The sequence below is a fragment of the Harpegnathos saltator genome, unplaced genomic scaffold, assembly GCF_003227715.2.
Source record: "Harpegnathos saltator strain DR-91 unplaced genomic scaffold, Hsal_v8.6 scaffold15, whole genome shotgun sequence".
NCBI lineage: Eukaryota > Metazoa > Arthropoda > Insecta > Hymenoptera > Formicidae > Harpegnathos > Harpegnathos saltator.
In genome coordinates this window covers 800,297-821,776 of record NW_020229928.1, presented here as the reverse complement: position 1 = coordinate 821,776, position 21,480 = coordinate 800,297, and the positions used below count along the sequence as shown (strand labels likewise).

General features: G+C 50.8%; 1 protein-coding gene across 1 annotated transcript; it reads left to right on the top strand.

The window, feature by feature from the left end:
* The first annotated feature begins 1,302 nt into the window (after positions 1–1,302).
* Positions 1,303–21,468, top strand: Pits (Protein interacting with Ttk69 and Sin3A). Its single transcript, XM_011151523.3, has 5 exons — positions 1,303–3,468; positions 18,652–18,803; positions 19,097–19,283; positions 19,388–19,629; positions 20,150–21,468. The coding sequence occupies exons 1-5, from the start codon at positions 2,724–2,726 to the stop codon at positions 20,288–20,290; spliced, it is 1,467 nt and encodes a 488-aa protein (XP_011149825.1). The 5' UTR covers positions 1,303–2,723; the 3' UTR covers positions 20,291–21,468.
* Positions 21,469–21,480: the final 12 nt, after the last annotated feature.

Below are 21,480 nucleotides of genomic sequence, written 5' to 3'. Positions count from 1 at the left end.
CGCGTCCGCTTCAGAGTTAATGACGAAATTAACAAACACATGTCGTCAACGTGGTTAGTACGGAGCATTGATATAAAATGTTTGTTATCTCCAGCTGCATTTTCTCAACTGTCAATCTTGCTTGATTGTTTCTTCTTTCTTTTATTATGGATTTATGCATACAGATTGCATCTTCTTGAGAGAGAGAGAGAGAGAGAGAGAGAGAGAGAGAGAGAGAGAGAGAAAGATACAAATGATATTCCTTTTCCCCATTCATCGACAGACATACTACCTTCGTCTACAAAGGTCGAATGTTTGTGGTACTGGCTATTTTTTCAAATGTAAGTAGTCTTCGCAACCTCCCGTGGAGCGCCGAGTAGTCTGTGTGCATAAATCTCTTTCATCAAGTGTCAAAGATGCACAATCCGTGGGAGAAAAGTTATACCTCGATGATGAACTTTTGAGCGCATTCAGATTATCCGCTGGAAAACATTATTTCCTGAAGATTGCCAAAGAAGAAATGAATTTTCCTATCGGGTGCAAATGCGTTGCGAAATTCGTCGAAAAAAGGAGCATTGCGCAATCCTTTTACCATCGATCGTATCTACTTCATTTTCAATGTGAGCAAGGTGACATTTTTTACAAGGAACCTATAAAGTTCCCTCTCATCGCGACAATATCTATTTTTCACGGGTGTAAAACCGGCCACTCATTGCGAAGAGTGGGCGCCGAGCTGATGTGAGAGAGCGCGCGCGCGCGCGCGCACAGCATGCAGCCTCCTTCCCCCCTTTCGTACCCCTCTAGTGACCCCTCGCGTTTCGCACTCCGGATCCCGGTCGCTGCCTACGTGTCCCCCAGGGCATTTCGCAGCGCGCATGCGCAGCTTCATGATTATGACGTCATGCACATGACGCCACAACGCCCGATTGGCGGAGCGCGTCGTCGCTTCGTCGTTGTCGTCGTCGTCGTCGTCGTCGTCCTCGTCGTCGTCGTCGTAGCTGAGTCGCGAGGGGATCGGGGACGAGGAGCGACTGGCAATGCCACCCGGCAGGATTGGCGCGGGAGGAGGAAGATAAGCACATGAGGGAGAGGGAAAGAGGAACAGAGAAGAAGAGCGAGAGCGAGAGAGAGAGAGAGAGAGAGAGAGAGAGTAATGGATTGAAAAGCGAGGAGAGCCGAACAGAGCCGAGTATAGCCGAAAGCATCTGCGAGACAAGCGCGAGCGCGAGATCGCGAGCGTGTGAGGGGAGAGAGGGCAGGGTGAGATCATAGGGAGAGAAAGAGAGAGGGAACGAGAGAGACGTGTAGGGTGGGGAAGCAGAGCGAGTGAGACGGTATTAGATTTGCCGCTGGAGAGGGGTACGCGACGGTCGTGGCTCGGGTTTTGCCGCCGCATTCTCGAGCGCTCGTCTCTTCGTACGGCAGCCAGACGGACGAAGTGTACGTTCACCGTGTCGCGTATATACGGTGCGCATAATCCGTTAATTTCGCGTGTCTCGTGTGTCGCTGAAAGAGAACGAGAGAGAGAGAGGGAGAGAGAGAGAGAGAGAGAGAAACAATACGTCATCACGCCACACCGGCGATCGCGGTGCGGTGTCCGTGCGCGCGCGGTGCCTCGCATTTGTCGTTGCTTCTTTTGTCAGTTTGCAGTGCGTGCGCGAGATAGTGCGATATACACATACACACACCCACACCCATATACGAGTACACATCGGAAGATCGTGACGGCGACGTCTCTCGTTCGGGGCGTGCTGTATTTTTCCCAGCCAGTGACGCAAACTTTCTCGTCGCCTTCCGAAGGCGACGGCGACGACGTCGACGACGACGCTACTTCTCTCTTTTTCGTGAGACCGTTCCACGATTCGTTCGCGTAGTGACCGTAGCGGCGTAGTACGACGCGAAGTCGCGCAGAGTCGGGCGTCGTGCGGTCGTCCTCTCGCGGCTCATGTGCCCGCGAGCCGAGACTGAGTGCGCGCGAGACGGTCGGAGGCAGTTGACGTTGTCGTCGTCGTTCGGCTCGTTGTCGTCGTTATTTCGAGCGGTTTCTCGGACAAGCAGTGTCGCGGAGGTTCGCGCGCGCGCGCGCGGTCAGCATCGATCTTCGCTTCGTCGCGCGGAGTGATCGCGCGAGGTGAACTGAACAGGGGAGAGAGATAGAAAGAGAGAAAGAGAGAGAGAGAGAAAGAAAGAAAGAGAGAGAGTTACAGAGTGAGAAGGAAAGAGAGAGAGAGCGAGAGAGAGAGAGAGAGAGAGAGAGAGAGTAGTAAAGAGCGCGCGCGGTCCCTCGTCTCTCGTCGCGGCGGCTTTCAGTGCGCGCGTTCTGTGGCGTAGGAATACGCGGCGCGATAGGTCGCGCGTGAGCGCGAACGAGCGAGATCAAGGTGCACGGCGGACGAGACGTTTACGAGCGACGACGACGCGACGGCGAACGGTGCGGTGCGCGAAGATACAGATACATCGTTATCCGCGAGGGAGAGATAAGAGAGAGGAGCCTGGGGGATCAGAGACGCACACACGCGCGCGCGCGCGCGCGCGGGAACAACGCGGTGGTGGATGTGTGAGTGATAAGTCGCGGCGCGGAGAACGGCAACCGTGAACGACGTCCGCTGGTACTACCGCTACCGCTAACTATTACTATACTACTCAATCGCCATCGCAGCAAGCACAGCGCGCTATCAGCGCGCGCGGCGGCGGCAGCAACACAACTCCCCCGAGATCGCGGCGCGTTGCTACCAACCGGCAAGATGATGGGCAAGCGAACGCAGTGCTACCTGTGCGACCTGCCCAGGATGCCCTGGGCGATGATAATGGACTTTTCAGAGCCGGTGTGCCGCGGCTGCGTGAATTACGAAGGCGCTGATCGCATCGACCTCGTGCTCGAGTCCGCGAAGCAGCTGAAGAAAGCCCACGGCTTCCAGGACGCGCGGCCGTCCGCCTCCAAGACTTACCGCACCGCGGCCGCGCACAGCGAGCACAACGGCGGCGCGAATCTCGACGTGCTGCCGATCCAGAACACCGCCGCCGGCCAAGGCCACTCGCGGCACCACAACATCGCGGCCGGCTACTCGCAGCTGCACCATCGCAACTCCATCACCGAGTTCAACTCGGGCACGGCGGCGGCGGCGGCGGCCGCCCGCCAGCAGCAGATCAGTCGCCAGCACGAAGAGGGTCACGAGATGGCGAACGGCATGAGGAGCAACAATGTGCGTTTGCCGAGCGCCCATCTGGCCGCGGTGGCGCATCACGTGAACCTTGGCCACAATCGCGGCATCACGCAGCTCAAGCGCGGCATCTCGGCGATCGACGAGGACGAGCACGGCGAGAAGAGGCTCTCCCTGGAGGAGCAGCACCCGGTGAGGCCGCCGTTGACGCGCGGTGACTCCTTGCCGGCGGTCAGCCTTGCGGTCAGCTATGTGCAGGACAGGAACAAGGAGAAGCACCCGGTGCGCGCGCCCAGTTTCGAAACTGCGACCACCTTCAAGGCCAACGGTGAGTGACTTCTTGTTCTTTCCACTTCTGGTCCGCTGGCTATTGCTTATTCGCGGACACGCGCGCGCGCAGCGATCGACCGGCGACATCAAACCTGTCCCCGCGCGCGGTGGTGTGTGTTGTCTGTCCCGTCTCGGCGAACGCTGCGCGATTCATTGGACGCGCTTCGAAGGCGTCCCGACCTCGCGTCTCGTTGTTGTTGTTGATCTCTCGTGTGTGCCGTAGGATAGGGTTGCCAGATGCAAAATTACTATTTCCGGGACATTTTTTAGCTTGAAAAATAGGTTGTTCGCGAGAATTTTAATTAAATTTCACTGATGGAAGAGTAAGAGACACGGTTAAGAGATCGATGTCGTTGCTTACTTGCAATGAATAACTGTGTGAATTAGCTACCAGCGGAGAGAAGTTTAGACACACATTTTTCTTCGACCTTATAAATCCCAATGATTGCTCTCACATTTCTCTCTAGTACACCATAAAGTTAAAAACATAAATTCTATGATTATAATTTTCTTGAAATTCTGATTTTCCGGAAATTCCGGGACAATCCTGGAAATCAAGGCCATCTAGCAACCCTGGCTGTAGAGAGGCAATCGCGGGGCCTGTAAAGCACCCAATGAATCGCATTCTTGGTCGGCTAACGCGAACTGTGAATGGTCAACGGAGAAAGAAAAGAAAGAACACGGCTTGAGAAAAGAATTTTCGTCGACGTGCGATTTTTTCTCTTTTCGGCGACTCGATGGGAATAAAGTACAAAGCACAGTAGGTATGGTGAGTCTTTTGTGACAAGTTAGAAATCCGTTAGCTGAAGTTACGATCCTTAAGCAGGAAGTGAGCTCGCCAGACTCCTGTTGCGAGGGCGGCTCTCGACAAATGTTTTCAAAAATTGTACAACTTGGAAACAGATACGGAATTTTATTCAACAGGGCTGACATTATATATATTATATACATCGATGTTGTATATACCGATCTGTGTGACCGATGTTCATTGTCGAGTCACACAAACGCGAAGTATGGTCGCCGCCGATCTCCCGCGGTGAAGGGAGCTATCCGAGTTATAATCGGCGGCGGCGGCGGCAATGCGCTGCCTTTGTTTATGAAGAACCTCCGATGAGCAGCGAACGCCGAACGGAATCTATTTTCGGGAATGTACGCAGCGCGTATAGATGACCAAATAGGAACGTGCGTAAGCTCTTTGAGAATCCACCCGCGTTTCTCTCTCTCTCTCTCTCTCTCTCTCTCTCTCTCTCTCTGTTTCTCCCGGTTCTCCGATTTAAAGGGAAGTCGTAGCGCGTCGCGCGCGTGTATCGTCAACTTCTCGCGAGAGCCGTCGTGTCTCTTGTTATCGCGATCGATCACGAACGTTGTGCGCGCGCGACTCGCGCTGCGTTCGCGACAGTTTTTTCGCACGGAGCGCACAATCGCTCGGCTAAGACAGCAGTTATATGTGTGTGTGTGTGTGTGTGTGTGTGTGTGTCTTTGTCTTGTCTCGTCTTGTCTTGTCTTGTCTCGTCTCTCGTCTCGTGTTCCGAGACGCCGACCGCGCACATACGCACGCATGCATAGGCGGACGGCAGCTAGCTGGGTCGATGTAATTTTTTCGCGGGCGGCGTTCTGGCATTTTTATCGTTGGCTTCTATAAATAGTGAAGAGAGGGGTCTGTGTGCGACTCGCGTCGTCGTTCGTGGCCATCTGGCGCGGAGAAGGCAACGCCACGCGCACACGCCTGTATCGCTACGACGCTCTATACGAACATGGTACCTTGCACACATACGCGTACATGCACTCACACACGCACGCGCGCACACACACACACACACACACACACACACACACACGCACACACACACACACACACACGTACGTACGCCGCGTGTTTGGGAGAGATCGCGTTAAAAGGAAGCTAACGTCCTCCAAGAGCTTCGTTCCCCCTTCGTTCCCCTCGTCTCTCTTGCCTGCCAGCCAGCTATCCATCCGTCCACGTTCGTCCCTCTCCTTCGACCGGCGTCCGAACGCGTACAAAAGAGACGTACGTCGAGCACGTGATGGGACGACCAAAAGATACATTCAGTTGCCATGTCGTAACGTCCAATCAGGTGACGTCACGGCCGCCGCGCCGTATTTATACCCGATGAATGAGACCGTTGTATGCCCGTGATCGTCGTCGTCGTTGTCGTCGTCGCTGTCGCTATCGCCGCCGCCGCCGCCGCCGCCGCCGCCGCCGCCGCCGCCGCTCAATAACGAATCCTGTTCGTGTCCGCGAGAGGAGGTAGCCCATCTACTGAACAAGCACGCAGCCGTTCCGCGCGCGCGGAATTCGCGGCACGCGAGCGTCCTGGTGGCCGCAGACGCTTACGTCGGGGCGTATAACGCGAGGGGAGGATTCGCGAGTTTTGACAGGTCCGCCGATCGCAAGGCACGTCGCCGATAAGAACACGTTCCTCTCCGGCGCCGGCCCGCCTCGGCTAACAATTGGGCCACACGTCGCAATGACACAATTATCAATATCTCGCTCGTTTCCCGCGCGCGTCGGGAGCACGCGATACGCGTCTTGCGGCGATTAATAATTGCTCGCTCGCTTCTCATAATGAGTCGCGAAAGCCGCGAGCGTTGAACCGGCGCGGCGGTAGCGCGCGAGTGTGCGACATCGGCGATAATTGCTTCGTCGCTTTGACGCCTCTTTTCATGTCGCGGAGAGTGCTCTAGCGAGTACGCGTGTATAATGTGAATCCGCTCGTCAGCTTCGGCGGGGAGGAGGAGCTCGTGACGGTGACAGGTTATCAGTCGAAGTCGACTGATGTTACCGATACTCGGCGATATCGCTGTGACGACGACGACGACGACGACGACGTCTTCTCGCTCTTTTTCTCTCGCAAATTGAGTTAAAGTCTGCCTTCTTTCCGACGAGGAAGATAATATCGTAGAAAGCGAACGCGCGCTCGGAGTGACTCGTTTGCAAAAAAACGGGGCGCGATTGTGGTGTTGAAGAGAGTCCGATTATAGCCCGGCCGTGTGTGTATGATGTGCTGCTGCACGGCAAGAAAAATAATTGAGTAACCAGTGAAAGGAACTTTCTAAGAGGCGTACGCAAACGATGCGTTGAAAAAGCGGCGATTAATTAACATCTAGCGTGACTGCTGCACGTCAAAGCGCGGCACGACGTGAGGGCATGACGACTCGGGGAAATTCATTAGCGATGACCGCGCGCGCGCTAGAGGTAACCGGCTGTGAATAAATTCTTCGTGGAAAATGGGAATATCAAGAGAGATATCGATCACGTGCAGGCATTACTTATTAAACCGTGGAGGTGAATCGCGCGGAATCAACAGGGATACAAGGAAGAAGAAGAGAGAATCACGCTGTGCGCGAATGATGCGAGCCGCGTAATTCGCAGTTGGATCGCGATACGCGACTCCGCCATGTTAAATCATAGCGCGAAGCGAAGCGAATGCATATTTTAACGCGTTCGATTGTTCAGTTGTTGACGGTTGTTCGGTTCTTACAAGATCGTTAGTAACCGTCACTTTGTAACAAATGCTGCTGGCTCGCGTCCTCCTCCACCGCTCCACCTGCTCCTCCTCCTCCTCCTCCTCCTCCTCCTCCTCCTCCTCCTTCTCCTCTTGCTCGCGCATCCTCTCCCTTCATCTCGCGTTGCATCGCACTTGCATCAGTGGCGGATGCAGGCCGCGGTGAGACGAAACCGGTTCGAGGTCTCTCTCGCGCTAGCTCTCTCCCCTTTCCTCCCCTTTCCCCCCTCCGTCGTTGCGCGTCGTGACATTTCGCATCACATCGCGCGCCGGAATAACTGTAGCGTGCCCCCCTTTTCTTGCTTCGCGCGCGCTGCTTTTCACCGTATACGCGTCCCATTGACGAAGAGAGGTACATTACTGTCGTCGTCGGCGACGACGTGTATGCGTAATCTAACCTAGCCTAACCTACGAGTCGGTGACCTTGCTCATCGACCGTTATTTCGACACTGCGGGGCCACTTTCTGATTCGACCTTAACACGCCGAGCCTTTCTACAGTTATCGGACCGGTCACTACGGTCTTCGCAAAAAAAAAAGAAAAGAAAAAAAACAAGCTCGTCTTCGAACCGTAATCGCAGTGCCTGAACGGTGGTAGTCACGCCTCTTGTGTCCTTTTCTTGTTCCGTGAGTAACCTCAGTCGGATTTAATCATCAACGGGAGGAAAAAGTATCTTTATCTCAGTATCTTTATCTCGAGAATGTGTCCGGTACTTAACTGTAGAAAAGCTGCATTTCCATTCTAGAAACTACTGAAGGAACAAATCCCGTATTAGATACGGCAATATAGGGGGGCTCGTTGGAAAAAAAAGGTGACACAATCTTTGTGACGTCCAACGCGGACTCCTCGCATTCTTCCCGAAACAATATCCTTACAATTTTCTCGGCCAAATGCCCCGCGCGCGCCTTCAATCTAGAGAGCGTAACGACACGCGAGAAGACTGCTTGGCACGTGTCACCCACGTGTCTGCTCTCCGCGCGGACTTTAAACCGTGCATCGATGCCCGACGCTGTAATGGGCTCTCGCCGCTTCTCTAGCTCGCGGAATCATAAATCCTGTCTCACATTAGAGCACTTTTCACGCATCTTTTCGGCTACCGCGTTAATAACGGTGCGTTTTTCGCCGTAAATTTTTCATCAGGAATCATATTCTTCAAGATGATCTTGAAGACCTCACGCGCTCGGCGAGGAGAGATAGATCAAACGGGGACGCGTGTTCAGTATGACGTTTCGCGATCCGCGTCCGTGAGCAATAAATTTTCGAGGGCAACAACCTTGCTGGGATCGAGTCGAGAGAGAGAGAGAGAGAGAGAGAGAGAGAGAGAGAGAGAGAGAGAGAGAGAGAGAAAGGGAGAGAGAGAAAGGGAGGATGCGCGTGAGCTCGACAGCGAGCGAGCGAACAAGCGCGCGCGCGCGTACGTTGTTTTCGCGACACCCGGTGCAGTGACGTAGAACGCCAAACAGCTGAGTATACAGAGCGCCGGCATGCGAGATCTTGTCGCGCCGTCTGATGTCGGTCGTTTTTATCTCTCTTCTTTTTCTCTTCTTTCTTTCTCGCGCGATAACAGCCGTGGGTTGGCCTGATGATCGAGAACTATCGCGTTATCGCGTTGTTATTCGACGTGTACGACGTTTCGAGCGAGCGTGTAGAACGTTTTTGTAGAAATACCGCGATTATGGCTCTGCAGATTATAATGAAATTCTTCACGACAAGTTCAATCGCTATGATGTCTTGCCGCAGCTCTTGGCTACTCTCTCTCTCTCTCTCTCCGATTTCAGAGACTGCTCCCAGTTAGATTTTCTTGCAAATTCCACATTCTCTCGGTTTCAGTATTCCCAAAGGGTTTTTTTTAGATATATCGAATATCTCCGAGCGTATATCGACATATATTATTTCAGTAATATACTTTATTATCAGCAGTGTTTCTTTTTATTATGTGCTCTTTGTACATACTTTCGTACATGAAGTATACAGACTGGCCTTGATAGCACCTTGGAACTTTGTATAAGAAAAACGTTAATATTTAGAAGAATAAATCTTTATATGTCGAAACTATTGTGTCAACCTGTGTACTTTTTTATGATATTTTATCGTAGGCCTCTCTCTCTCTCTCTCTCTCTCTCTCTCTCTCTCTCTCTCTCTCTCTCTCTCTCTCTCTCTCTCTCTCTCTCTCTCTCTCTCTCTCTCTCTCGCTCGCTCGCTCACTCGCTCACTCACTCACTCATTATCACTATTTGTGGAAATATCAATATGAACATTTAGATAAATCGTTTCGAAGGGTCTGCATGTAGATGTCGCGACATTACTTTTGCACACCGTAGTATTTTTGCCGCGCGATCTCTTGGACGATAAACGTGTCGAGCTGAGATATCCCATGTAGGTATTTTTGAAGAATTGTTCGTATCGGGTCCATCGTTCGTGTACACGCGTGCGACTTCCGTAAATATTAGTTACGGTAGCCCGTAACGCCGCTTTCTGGTTACATCGACGTGTGTCGCGAATACGCGAGTGCCGCCCGATGATGTAGTGCGCGTCTCCGAGAAAGAAACGGGGAAAAAGATGCATCAACGAGATTCGCTTGTTTTTCCTGTTAAGACTTTTTTTTTATCCTTGAGGTTACCGCTTCCGTTGGAGAGATAGTGTCCACGGCTACGTACGAGTGTTTCGATAAAAATAGATCACCGCTGGCAAAGATCGGGATCTCTGGAAATAAACGCGGATTGTGTGAGAGCTGCGGAGCGGCTCGGAGGATCCGGAGAAATTACGCTGATCTTTGATTCCGGGCCGTCTTGGTGATTTGTGGATCTTTCGCGATTAGTCGCTCGCTAGATTTTTCCGACCCCACACGTGGCTCTACGATATTAGTACGTAATATCGTTTATCTCCAGCGAGATAACCGCCGTCGAGTTCTCGCCAAGTTGTTGCAATTTGCGCGAGTTATTTCGAAATTTACCTTCGCGCGCAACTCTTCGTTAGATCGCTTCAAGCGAGATTTCGATGAATAAGTAAAAGAACCATCGGATTTGAGTCCTCATTCGTGCAGAGTGAATTCTCCCTGTATCATCGAGTAAATAATTTCACTTGGAAATTAAATCGTCTCGTGCAAATTTGTTCTAATTAATTGAAACCTTCATTGAGTCACGGAGTCACATCACGGAATCCATTCTAAGGTTGAATGAGACATTCATTCTTCTCCCGAGGTCCCGAGAGAGTGGTGGGATTTTTCACTATTCCGTTGAGTGAGTTTTCACTCGTTTCGAGCGAGATTTCAATCGAAGATATTCCGGAGGACGGAGGATACGGATAATTAATCGATAATTTTTTCGACGTCACAATCGTTTGGCCAATTATCACGACGTAGAGGATTTGATTTTCCCGACGTGACGAGGTCCGCTGATTTTCCGCGGCGTGGCATTGAATTTTCGTGCCCCCGCACGAAACATCACATGCATCACTCCGTGACCGTCGTCCATCATCGAGGCTCCCTCGATTTACAACGGGGAGCATGCGAGGGCGCGCTGACAGCACCATTTTCCTTAATGGAAACTGAATCTCGCAAATGGAGGTGGCTGTAACGCGCACCGCAATCCTTCTTCTTGTCCGTTTAATCCCACGTCGCGTATCGCACGACATTACGACACATTCGCCCGAAAAATCACCCGCTTCGATTCGCATCTGAGCCGCTGCCAACGACATTATTACCGTGTGTTACCCATTTTACGAGTTCACCAAAGAGAACGAGGGGGAGAGCGTTTCCGCGTGAATTATGTACAGTCCCGAGTCGAATTCTTCATGTTTAACCTTGTGATACACCTATTCACGCCTCTCGCGTAACTCCCTGCGATTTATGAGGTGCACGGGTAATTTATTATGCACTCGCTATCGCGTCGTCGAGCGTTATTTGCCCAACTCTCAAACGATGACGTTTTTCGGACTGGTGCAACGCGAACAGTCGCGTTGGCGCACCGCGTGCACCGTCGGATTTCCCTTTGAAACGACGTTTGTACGCGCGCGCGCGCGTGTGTGTGTGTGTGTGCGAACTCTTCTAAATAAATATCTCGTGTATTGGACGTTCTTGTTGAAAATCTCGCAGAAGCTCGTCGGATAGGAAGTTGACAATGTCACAGCTCGATTCAAGGGGCTTTCGCATCGCCGATCCTATCGTCGCGGCGCGAAATATCACGAAGGAGAGCCGGCTAACACGAACCTCACTACCCCGCCCACGTGTGCTGGTCCCAACGATTAATATTTTTCGCGCGCACGCGCACACATACTCTCTCACACACTCTGAAGATTACTCATCGGAGGCTGAGCGCGAGATCTTCTTCGATAACGGCGTTCCCCGCGTCGACGCGGCGCGTCCGACGTAACTTTTCACACGCGGTTAACGCGGATCGAACGCGCGGCGAACGAGAGAATCAACGGTCGGCTTTGTGCGCTCCACGCTGCGCGAAATGCCCGGTATTAAACCGAACGTGATCCGCGGCCGGGTGTGTGTTTGCGAGCAATCTCGTTTCGCGAACGTTAAGCACGTACGTTACGTCAGTTAGTTTCCGCGCGCGGCAACGTCAGCCGTGATCAATCATGCGGCAAGAGCAGATACGGTCTGTCGACTGTTTGACTGGCCGAACGCGCGCGCGAATACGCTCACGTATCGCGTACGCTACGTGCGACTGGGAATCGAAATGAGCGCGGGAGCGAGAGAGCTGCCGGGAATGTCGTTTGTATTCATAATAAAACGCCGAACGCGCTGCTGCGCGCTGCTACGCACGGTCGTCGCATTAGGCTCTCTCTACACTAGGAATTATTATTATTATTATTATTATTATTATTATTACTATTATTTTATTGAGTATTTATACGATTTTTTATACACGAATTGTGATGTGCACTGACTCAAAGAACAACTAAAGGACAGCTGGAAGCTGTTTTCACGTCTAACCCGAGTCGCAGCGTTATTTCAGAGCAGACGGAACGGAGCGCAAATTCGACGAATTCGATCTGTCGTGGTGACCGATACTTTTTCCCGCGTTCGGGAGAATCGTTGAAACGATGATGCTTTGTCAAGAGATGGCGGTTGGCAAAATCTCGGGCGAATCCGCGAGATTCGTTTCACGCGGCGTGAGAGCCATGAAACGCACAGGGTCTTTAGGTTCCGAAAGAGAAGGACCGGTCGCGGCGAGAGAGAGAGAGAGAGAGAGAGAGAGAGAGAGAGAGAGAGAGAGAGAGAGAGAGAGAGAGAGAGGCTACGGTTGGAAACACTACTACGAGCCGTGATAGTGGAGAGCGTAGTAGCGAGAGACAAGGACGGGGAGATACATTGATAGCGGCTCGACGAATCGCGTTTCGCAATCATCACCGACACGCATCGCGCGCTGGCTCGACTACGCTCGATCGATCGCGTACAGATAGCTACTTTGCGCTCTTGGCTACGTCATCGGGACGAGTTTCACGTACGTGATATGCACGTACATATATACGTACATATACATACATGCGTACGTATGCACGCATGCACGCACGCACGCACGCACGCACGCACGCACGCACGCACGTACGTATCCAACGTGCGGCCGAGAGAGAGAGAAAGAGAGAGAGAGAGAGAGAGAGAGAGAGAGAGAGAGAGAGAGAGAGAGAGAGAGAGAGAGAGAGAGAGAGAGAGAGCGCGCGTACACACGACAGGCATAAATGCGCATATCGACGAACGACAACGTGCCTGGAGGGGTCGTACTTTCGAAACAAGGCCACTACAGAGCCGATCAGCAGCCGCAGCCGGCAGAGCGATACGCGAAGTCGTGCCAGGGACGTGGCGCACGAGTACTCGCGTGAGAATCGTTACTAAAAATAAAATGAATGGAGAGAAAAATGACGTGACCGGTCGATCGGTCGGGTGAATCTATGCTGGCAGAAAGAGCGATATCTGTCAATGTAATTGCGTGATGAAATAATTATACCGCCGGGAAAAGCCTCCTCTTTGCGATAAGCGTTAATAGAATATTGTCGATAATAACTTTATATTGTGTGTGCAGTTCATATTATCCATTATTTTCCATTATTATCCATTCCATTATTATCCATTATTTATGATATGAGTACGTACATTTTGTAGTATAATATGAGATATGAGACTTTTTCATTGGAACGGTAAAATATGGTTGGCGCCAAAAGTGACGATAATTCGCAATGAGGTGATTTTTCCTTTCAATCCCTTCGCGATTTTTTCTTCTAATACACAGGTTAGAATACGCAACGACGACAATGACGACGACGGTGCTTTCGTGTTTTTGCAGTCTAGACGACTCAGAGGCGGGGGTTCATTTGCGTATTTCAACTCGGGACACCCTGTGTACACGCGAGAGCGATAACACACACACACACACACTCTCTCTCTCTTTCTCTCTCTACGAGGAGAGATGAAATAATTTGCATACTCGAGGGTATCTTAAAGGGGTTCTTCTCAGGGCTTGAGCTTCACGCGAGCGAATAATATCGTGATCGACTTCTTCTCATTTCTCTTCCCGATGAAGATCTCAATCTTGACACATGTTACAGAATTACATTTTATATCGTTGACAGTTGAGAAGGAAACGGCGTGACGCGCATTTGAAGTCGTCGCCTAGACGTGAGTGAGTCACACACGGCGCGGGAGTAAAAATAAAATTTTACGTTCACCTCAGTGATACGGACGTCGAGCGTAAACACGTGTATGTCGTAAGAAATGCATTTCCTGCAGCACCTCTATTGATGGGAATCGCGCGATACCGCGTTATAGTGGCTCCATTAAGTCGCATAGATAAAAATTTATTCGCGTTCAAAAACAATGCATTCCTTTCGTCTTTGTGAACGACGCTCGGCTGACGTATTCGTCAGCGCGACTTTGCGCCTTTAATGCGCAATTTTGCCTCGTTTTACGCGCGCATCTCCTCGCTCGGATTCGAAGCGACACTTGATATTACTACGGTTAGATCGTTTACCGAAGGCTGAGCTCTTCATTGCTAAGCGAAGCGACATTAAATCTACTACGGACTATCTCGTGCATTGAGGCAAACAGGCATGGATGGGAGTTCGTCAAGTGAAGAGGGAACAATCCGTCTGTCCATTTCATCGAGATCATCGAAGCATTACGTACAACTTCTAGAAAACGACTATAAAAGATGCAGTTATCGAGCGAGAGAGAAAAAAGAATCCCAAAAAAGAAGAAGCAGCTCGCGTGCTTCTCCGAAGCATGTATCGATTATTTTCGCCTCGACCTTCCAATCGCGCGACTGTCTCGTGTAGCGAAATCGGTTCGATTCGCGAGCGCCGCGACTAACCCGATGACCCAAACGACGATGACGACGACGATGATCGCGGTCAGCGAGACCATCTACGTAGCCTGACGCAAGTTATACAGACACACAAGGTGCGGGTTATAATGTGCAAGCTATGCTCCTAGTGACGACCGAACAAATCGCGCGAGCTTGGCACGACCCTGATTGAGTGTGACTAAGCCGGGGCCGCCTACGTGTGATGCGATGTGTCGGTTACGGAGAGGCGCACACGCGTTTTCCCTCACGTCTCTCTCTCTCTCTCTCTCTCTCTCTCTCTCTCTCTCTCTCTCTCTCTCTCTCTCTCTCTCTCTCTCTCTCTCTCTCTCTCCCCCCTCCCCCCTCCCTCCTCTCTCTCTCTCTCTCTTTCTCTCTCTCCTTACGCTTCTTTCCTTTCATATCGCCCTCCTCTCTTCATCTTACGGCTCTGATCCGTTTCACTCGCTCCAGCATGCCGCGTTCTTCCCCGAGCGATCTCCAAGATAGAGAGACGCGCGTCTCGCCGTATCGGAGCCGTCACGGAAAAGTACTGGTCACACGTCTACCCGGTGGCATTCGATCGCGCTCGCGCGCGCGCTATCTCCCTTTTATTCACTTGCTCTCCGTAATTTCTCTCTTTTCCTCCTCCTCCTCCTCCTCCTCCTCTCTTCCTTCTCCGTCCTTCTTCCGCTCTATCTGCTTCTTCGCGGCGTGCCGTAGGCGAGGCCTCGATGACTCTCGCGGGCGGTACACACCGGAGAGTAATTCCTCGACGTCCCGAGAACCGGAGAAGAGAGGGGCATGGCTGACGCGGACCGCGGAGGAGGACCGCGTATCCGCACGCGGGATTGCGTGTCACTGCGCGAACAGCCGTGACCGAATGATTCTATCCGCTCGTTCGTGCGGCCAATGAGTTATAGTTGTGTCGTTGTTGTTGTCATCGTCGTCCTCGTCGTCGTTTTTCTCGTCTCGCTTGCGTTTGTCGCCTCACGCTCGAGACCTTTTCAGCCGACCCTTTGACTCTCGCGAGAGAGCGAGAAGGGGGAGACAGACAGACAGACAGACAGAGAGAGAGAGAGAGAGAGAGAGAGAGAGAGAGAGAGAGAGAGAGAGAGAGAGAGAGAGAGAGAGAGAGAGAGAGAGAGAGAGAGAGAGAGAGAGAGAGAGAGAGAGAGAGAGAGTGAGAGAGTGAGAGAGAGAGACACGTCGACGTATATTCGTTGCTGCGTGACGCTGCACGTCGATGAGATATGTAGGCTGCGTGTATTTTAGCTCCGTAGTTAAAAATAGTATCGACGGACGTGGATGACGTTTTGCCGAGAGAGAGAGATAGAGCGAGCGAGAGAGAGAGAGAGAGAGAGAGAGAGAGAGAGAGAGAGAGAGAGAGAGAGAGAGAGAGAGAGAGAGAGGTCAGGCTGAAGCGAAAAAGATCTTTATCGCAGTGATTTTCCTCTCCTCCTCCCGCCCGTATCGTCGCCGACGAGTTTCTTCTTTTTCCCCTTCTTTTTTTTCCTACTAGCCAATTGACGCCAGAATTTGTGATGCGACCGCAACGCGCATTTTTCCGGGATCGAGTTTCCATCTTTGTGTCGGCGTGACTCGCGTGCGCGTGACATTTCCGTCTCTACGCCATCCACATTTCCGCGATTATCCGCGTATGTATGCGTATCCGCTATTAATTGTGTTGCGGTACCGGAGTTTCTTTTTCTCTTTGAGCAACCGTGTCGATCTCCTGTAATTGGATCGAGCGTTTGAACGAACGATAATTATGCGCGACACGCGCCAGTGTTGATGCAATCGCCACGTGTGCTCTTTTAGAGAGAAAGAGAGAGAGAGAGAGAGAGAGAGAGGCGAGGCGGCGGGAGAGGAATGAGAGCGACATGTATGAAATTCAAACAACACTCAGAGCAAACGTAAACCCTCAACTGCGCAACATTGTCAAACATGAGTAAACGATTTCTCCGTGGTTGCGCGCACGCGATAACATGCCGTATTTACCGCTAGACAAATTGAAGCCGGTTTATCAGACAAGCGCGTTATTAAGCGCGTAAATCAAATACACTCGAAGAATCAAGATCCGGTTTATCTGGCGCGTTATATTTTTACGCGCTACACATACAGAAATATATCGGGACAAACTCGCGCGGTGCGCGAGGCGATACGAGACGACGTGTTCGACGGGCGCGACAGCGTGTTTCGGTGAGTCGCTGGTGGTCGGACGACTTCCTGGAAATATTTCGAATGTATCGTGTTAACGAGTAACGATCGCGTACGTGAGAAGAAATCGCGTTTGTCGAGGCTACACGCTGACGACCGAGTCTCGGTGTGCTCGCGCGTACACTAAAGACGCGCGATGCGCGCCAAATGCGCGTAATTGAAGCGAGAGTATTCCGCTCGCTCGCGACGAAACGCGACTGGCGAGATTAGAGCGGAATAGCGAGTGGCAGCGACGTGGCCAGACGCGTAATGAATAGCGCGGATCAGAGGAAAAGGAGAGAGAGAGAGAGAGAGAGAGAATAAAAGAAATCTATGGCGGATAAATAGATGGATGTATCTGTCAGAGAGAAATCAGATGAAGAAGGAAAAGATCCTTACCGAATTAAAAAAAAAAAGAAGAAAAAAATTACCTGCGTATTTTCGTTCTTTCGTAATCATTTTTCTTTCCTCATTATCGTTTCTTCTCTCCCTTTTCCTTTGAATTCGGGTCCAACAGTGTTGCCTCGCGCTACTTCACTATATCGCTTATTTTTTCACGATACAGAAACAAATTCTTTCTTTCTGTCGGCGACTTAATCTTCTGATTCATGAAGTGCAACGATCGACGCGTAGTCGAAAATCATTGACGGTACAACGCAATACGGTAACTTGGCCGTCGAGATGATGTACGCATTATCATCGTCGTCGTCGTCGTCGTCGTCGTCGTCGTCGTCGTCGTCGTCGTCGTCGTTAGCGGCATATCGTAGTTTTGTGCGTGCACGTGCACGCGGTATGCCTGGTAATCAATTCGACTGCTCCTTCAGGCGATTCGCCGGGTCGAAACAAAACATCGAAATGCAGCGTGTACTCTCACAACTGTCACGGATAAGGCCGACCTTTTGGTACGCGTCACGATACCCAAAAAGATGTTAATGAAAGTGTGTTAGGTAGTGAGTGAGATAAGTGAGATTATTGAGCTCGCCAAAAGCGGTGATACAACAATATAATTCTCTCCCTCTCTTTCCCTCTCACTAGAGAGAGAGAGAGAGAGAGAGAGAGAGAGAGAGAGAGAGAGAGAGAGAGAGAGAGAGAGAGAGAGCGCGTGTGTATTGTTCTTCGACGTATGAATAATCGACGGAAACTGTATCCAGCTCTGCCATCTCTCTCTCTCCTCGCTTCCTCTTCTCGGATGACGATGGCAAGTTTACCGTAACGATCGACATAATTAACACTTCTCGTGGCCGGAATCGATAACCGTCGCGGTTACGAGAGTTTTTCGCTCGTTCGCTCGACAGAGAGATTGATCCGGACTTATTTTGGTGCGCTCGATGTGCGCTTTTTATCGGGTTTCTGCTTAAATATACGGAGTGTCATTAAAAATACTTTGATACCTCCCGGAGTGAATGTCGCTGCTCATAAAAAACAGCAGTCGCGGCGGAGAGTGATTCGATTGTGCGCGACTCACGACGACCGAGTTTCCTCCTCGTTGAGAGAGAAAGAGACGCGGATTTCGATGGAAATCTAGATTCAAGGTTCGCGTTCGAGAGAAAATGGCCCGCTGTCTTCTGACGTAATGTGACGCGTCGGCGGGGGAGGGGAATACGATTCACTTATATTCACCTCGTCCCGTTTCTTGTAATCGTCTCCGCGCTCATACCATTATCGGCGTCGCGCAGCGAAGCGACACATTTATTTTTGTCGGCGAAGCGGCAATGAAGTCATTGTGCTGCATAGGCTGCGATTAGTGCAAGGGCTAACATTCCACGCAGATTGCGTGCGAAGCGCAAAAAGTGCCGGCAGGCAAGGACAATCTGAACTCGCGGTAGAATGCCGGTCGTCTCGTCGTCGTCGTCGTCGTCGTCGTTTTCGATCATTCTCGCGTCGTAGCGGCATCTGACCGACGCGTCGTTCTCAACAGTCGTGTCAATCCACTCCGTGGCTGAATCAGTCTCAAATAGAATCACGTGAGACCGATAGGCGATGCATTTATCGCTCGAGAACTTCCACGAACGAACTTTTTTTCAGTCACACTGGGAGCGTGGAAATTGGAACATTAATTGTAATATTCCCATCGAGGAGTCATTTCGCTACTCTGAAATATTAGCTCGTCCCTGTGACGTATATTCCGCTTCGAGAAATGTGTGTTTGACGATTGTTGTTGTTGCGTTTTCAGGTGCATACGTCGGACCATCTATTCCGTTGGCACCGGCTAATGTCGCGGCCAACGGTGGAGGATCGCCTCTTCGTCCAAGAACGAGTCCTCCACCACCGCCGCCACCGGCACAGGAAAGCGCCAATGACAATTCACAGTCGAATCATCATCAGGTACGTGTCAGTATTATTCATTTATTTACGGGACTACTTATTTTTACGGGAAAACCCATTAGCATACAAACAATATTCGGAATAAAAAACAGCAATTAGTAATAATAACAAGAGTAATATAATTATAATAAAGTTATTATTATTATTGTTGTTGATACTAGTTATTATCATGTTGATAGAACTGGCTACGAGTCTAGAGTCGTTTCTGCTTTGCTAAAAGATATCCGCTTGAACAAATCAATCACAGAGCCGACAATACGTCGGCTAATGATGAGGTTTTATTTTTGCCGTAGGGTTCAGCAAACGGTCCGTCACCGATGGCCGCTTTGATGTCAGTCGCCGACAATCTGACATCCCCGGAGCCAGTGCCACAGCCGCCGAATAATCCCAGTCCTACTAGCAGAAGTCCGCCGACCACTGCTGCGAATGCTCAACAACGCAGCGCCTCCAGAGGCTCCCAGCATAGCCCGAACAGTTCAGGTAAATTGACGACCATGATTACCCGTCTTGGGGATTGCTCGGTTGAGAGACGTCGGCAAGGTCGCGATATATAATGCTCAATGTTGCACGTCGATGATTCACAGGTTCAGGTAGGCGGTCCAGTAGTTCTAGACAGGTGTCATCGACGACTGTGACGACGTCCTCTGAGGGCGCGGTTGCCCAAGCTGCTGGCGCCGAACCGGTCTCGGCACCTACCCTCAAGTGTACGCTATGCCAAGAGCGCTTGGAAGACACGCATTTCGTTCAGTGTCCCAGCGTGCCGCATCACAAATTCTGCTTCCCTTGCAGTCGGGATAGCATAAAGAGACAGGGAGCCGGCGCGGAGGTGAGTGTCCCATTCGTACTTCTTCGTGTCCCTCTGACAGTCTCTAGTGAGATTTAGTTTGGCGATGATCGATATGTAACGATCGTCGCATGGCAATCTCATGATGGAGTAGATCTGCTCTTTATAACTGCACTAAGCTGTATTGTGTGCACTCGAAATGGAGTGAATATATTAGGTTGATTCAAAAAGACTCTTTGTGCATGGAGAATATAGAGGTTTTGCCGATGTGTTTCTACCGGGAAGATGCTTTGTTCATTTCAACGCTTGTTGTTTAGCGTTTATGAAAGAAAAGACTTTTGAATCAATCTATTGTATTAGTAGTTTAGTACATTAATATATGACATTTACATTAATGTATGACTGTTATCGTAATATTTATTTGACATCTGATGAATGAGAGAAGAAAGGAGAAAGATTTTACGAGGAGATAGCTTCAGCAGGCGCAGTTATGAAGAGAAGAGATCGAGCGATGGACGTTGTCGTACGACAACTTTTTCATTCTTCACGGATCGTGTTGCAGGTTTATTGTCCGAGCGGTGAGAAGTGCCCGCTGGCTAATAGTCAGGTGCCGTGGGCCTTCATGCAGGGTGAGATCGCCACCATACTCGGCGAGGACACCACGGGCTCCGCGCTCAAGGTCAAGAAGGAGCGGGAAACTTAAGGGAGCCTCACGATGTCGATTCAGGGCTCAAATTTTCTGACCTCCGTTTAAAGAGGGGGGCTGTTAAACTGGTGGAAACCGTGAAGGTTTTGCCGAAACGCTTTTGGTAACGGTGATAAGAAAACAAAAAACGAAGAAACACCGTTGGTCACGCGTGAGGCCAACGGGAACGACTCGAGCCAAAGACGTTGTCTGGTGCGATACGGATTCTCACGAAGTTGTTGACGTCCATATAGGGGAGAAGGAGAGGAAAGGGTGAAACGGGGGGAAAGTGGACGATTTTGTTTCGCGCGATGCCGCAACGTAGACGCGCGAAGGGAGGAAGAGCGCGCCACGGCGGCGGCTCTGACGACGTGTTTCGATAAAGGTCGAATTAAAAAAACGTGTTGTTCGGTTTTGCTCGTTTTGCGACCGGTCCTGAGAAGAAGTCTTTGGCAAATTGCACGCTGGCAGTCGGTTCTACACACAGTGTACATACGGATCTCTTGTAGAGCGGTTAACGCGCGACAGGGAGAAGGTTGAAAAGAAAAGAAAATATTAATTATATCTCTCGCGACTTCTGGGAGCGCGAGAGAGACACGGAAGAAGAGACGCGCGTTGAAACCGCGACGGTGATGACGATTTGTGCCCGGTTTGGGTTTGTACTTAGGCTCGATACGCCTTTCTTCATTGTCTCTTGTATCGCGGGCGTAATCGCTCGCGTTCTCTCACACGCATATACTTGTACATGTACATTGGTACGGGACATGTGCGTTTACACACACACACACACACACACACACGCGCATACACAGACACATCCACATGTTTACACACACAACGAGAGTCGAAACGGAGAAGTAGAAACGTTGAGACGCGGTACCGCATGTGCGGCCGCGATTGTATTTTTATTTTTCGCGCGTACTCGGTCGCGAGTTTCGCGATCGTGATTTGAACGACTTACGCGAGAGACAGGCATCGCCCACGGCGATCGCTGTCATCCCTTTTTACTGTTCTTTCGTTTGTATACTCTTTCCACCTATACCTACCTATCTTTGCTCGTTGTATTATATATAAATGTACGACGGACATTCTCGAACCCAGCGCACATGGGTTTTCTGTACATTGTGTATATGTGTGTACATACCACATATTATTAATGAGACGTATGACTAAAAGAATTTTTAACGATTTTTAAGTGTACAAAAGTG

Coding starts and splice junctions, on each gene's coding strand:
- Pits (XM_011151523.3), top strand. CDS start 2,724: ATGATGGGCAAGCGAACGCAGTGCTACCTGTGCGACCTGCCCAGGATG. Junction 3,469..18,651: donor GACCACCTTCAAGGCCAACG/GTGAGTGACTTC, acceptor TTGCGTTTTCAG/GTGCATACGTCGGACCATCT. Junction 19,284..19,387: donor GCATAGCCCGAACAGTTCAG/GTAAATTGACGA, acceptor GATGATTCACAG/GTTCAGGTAGGCGGTCCAGT.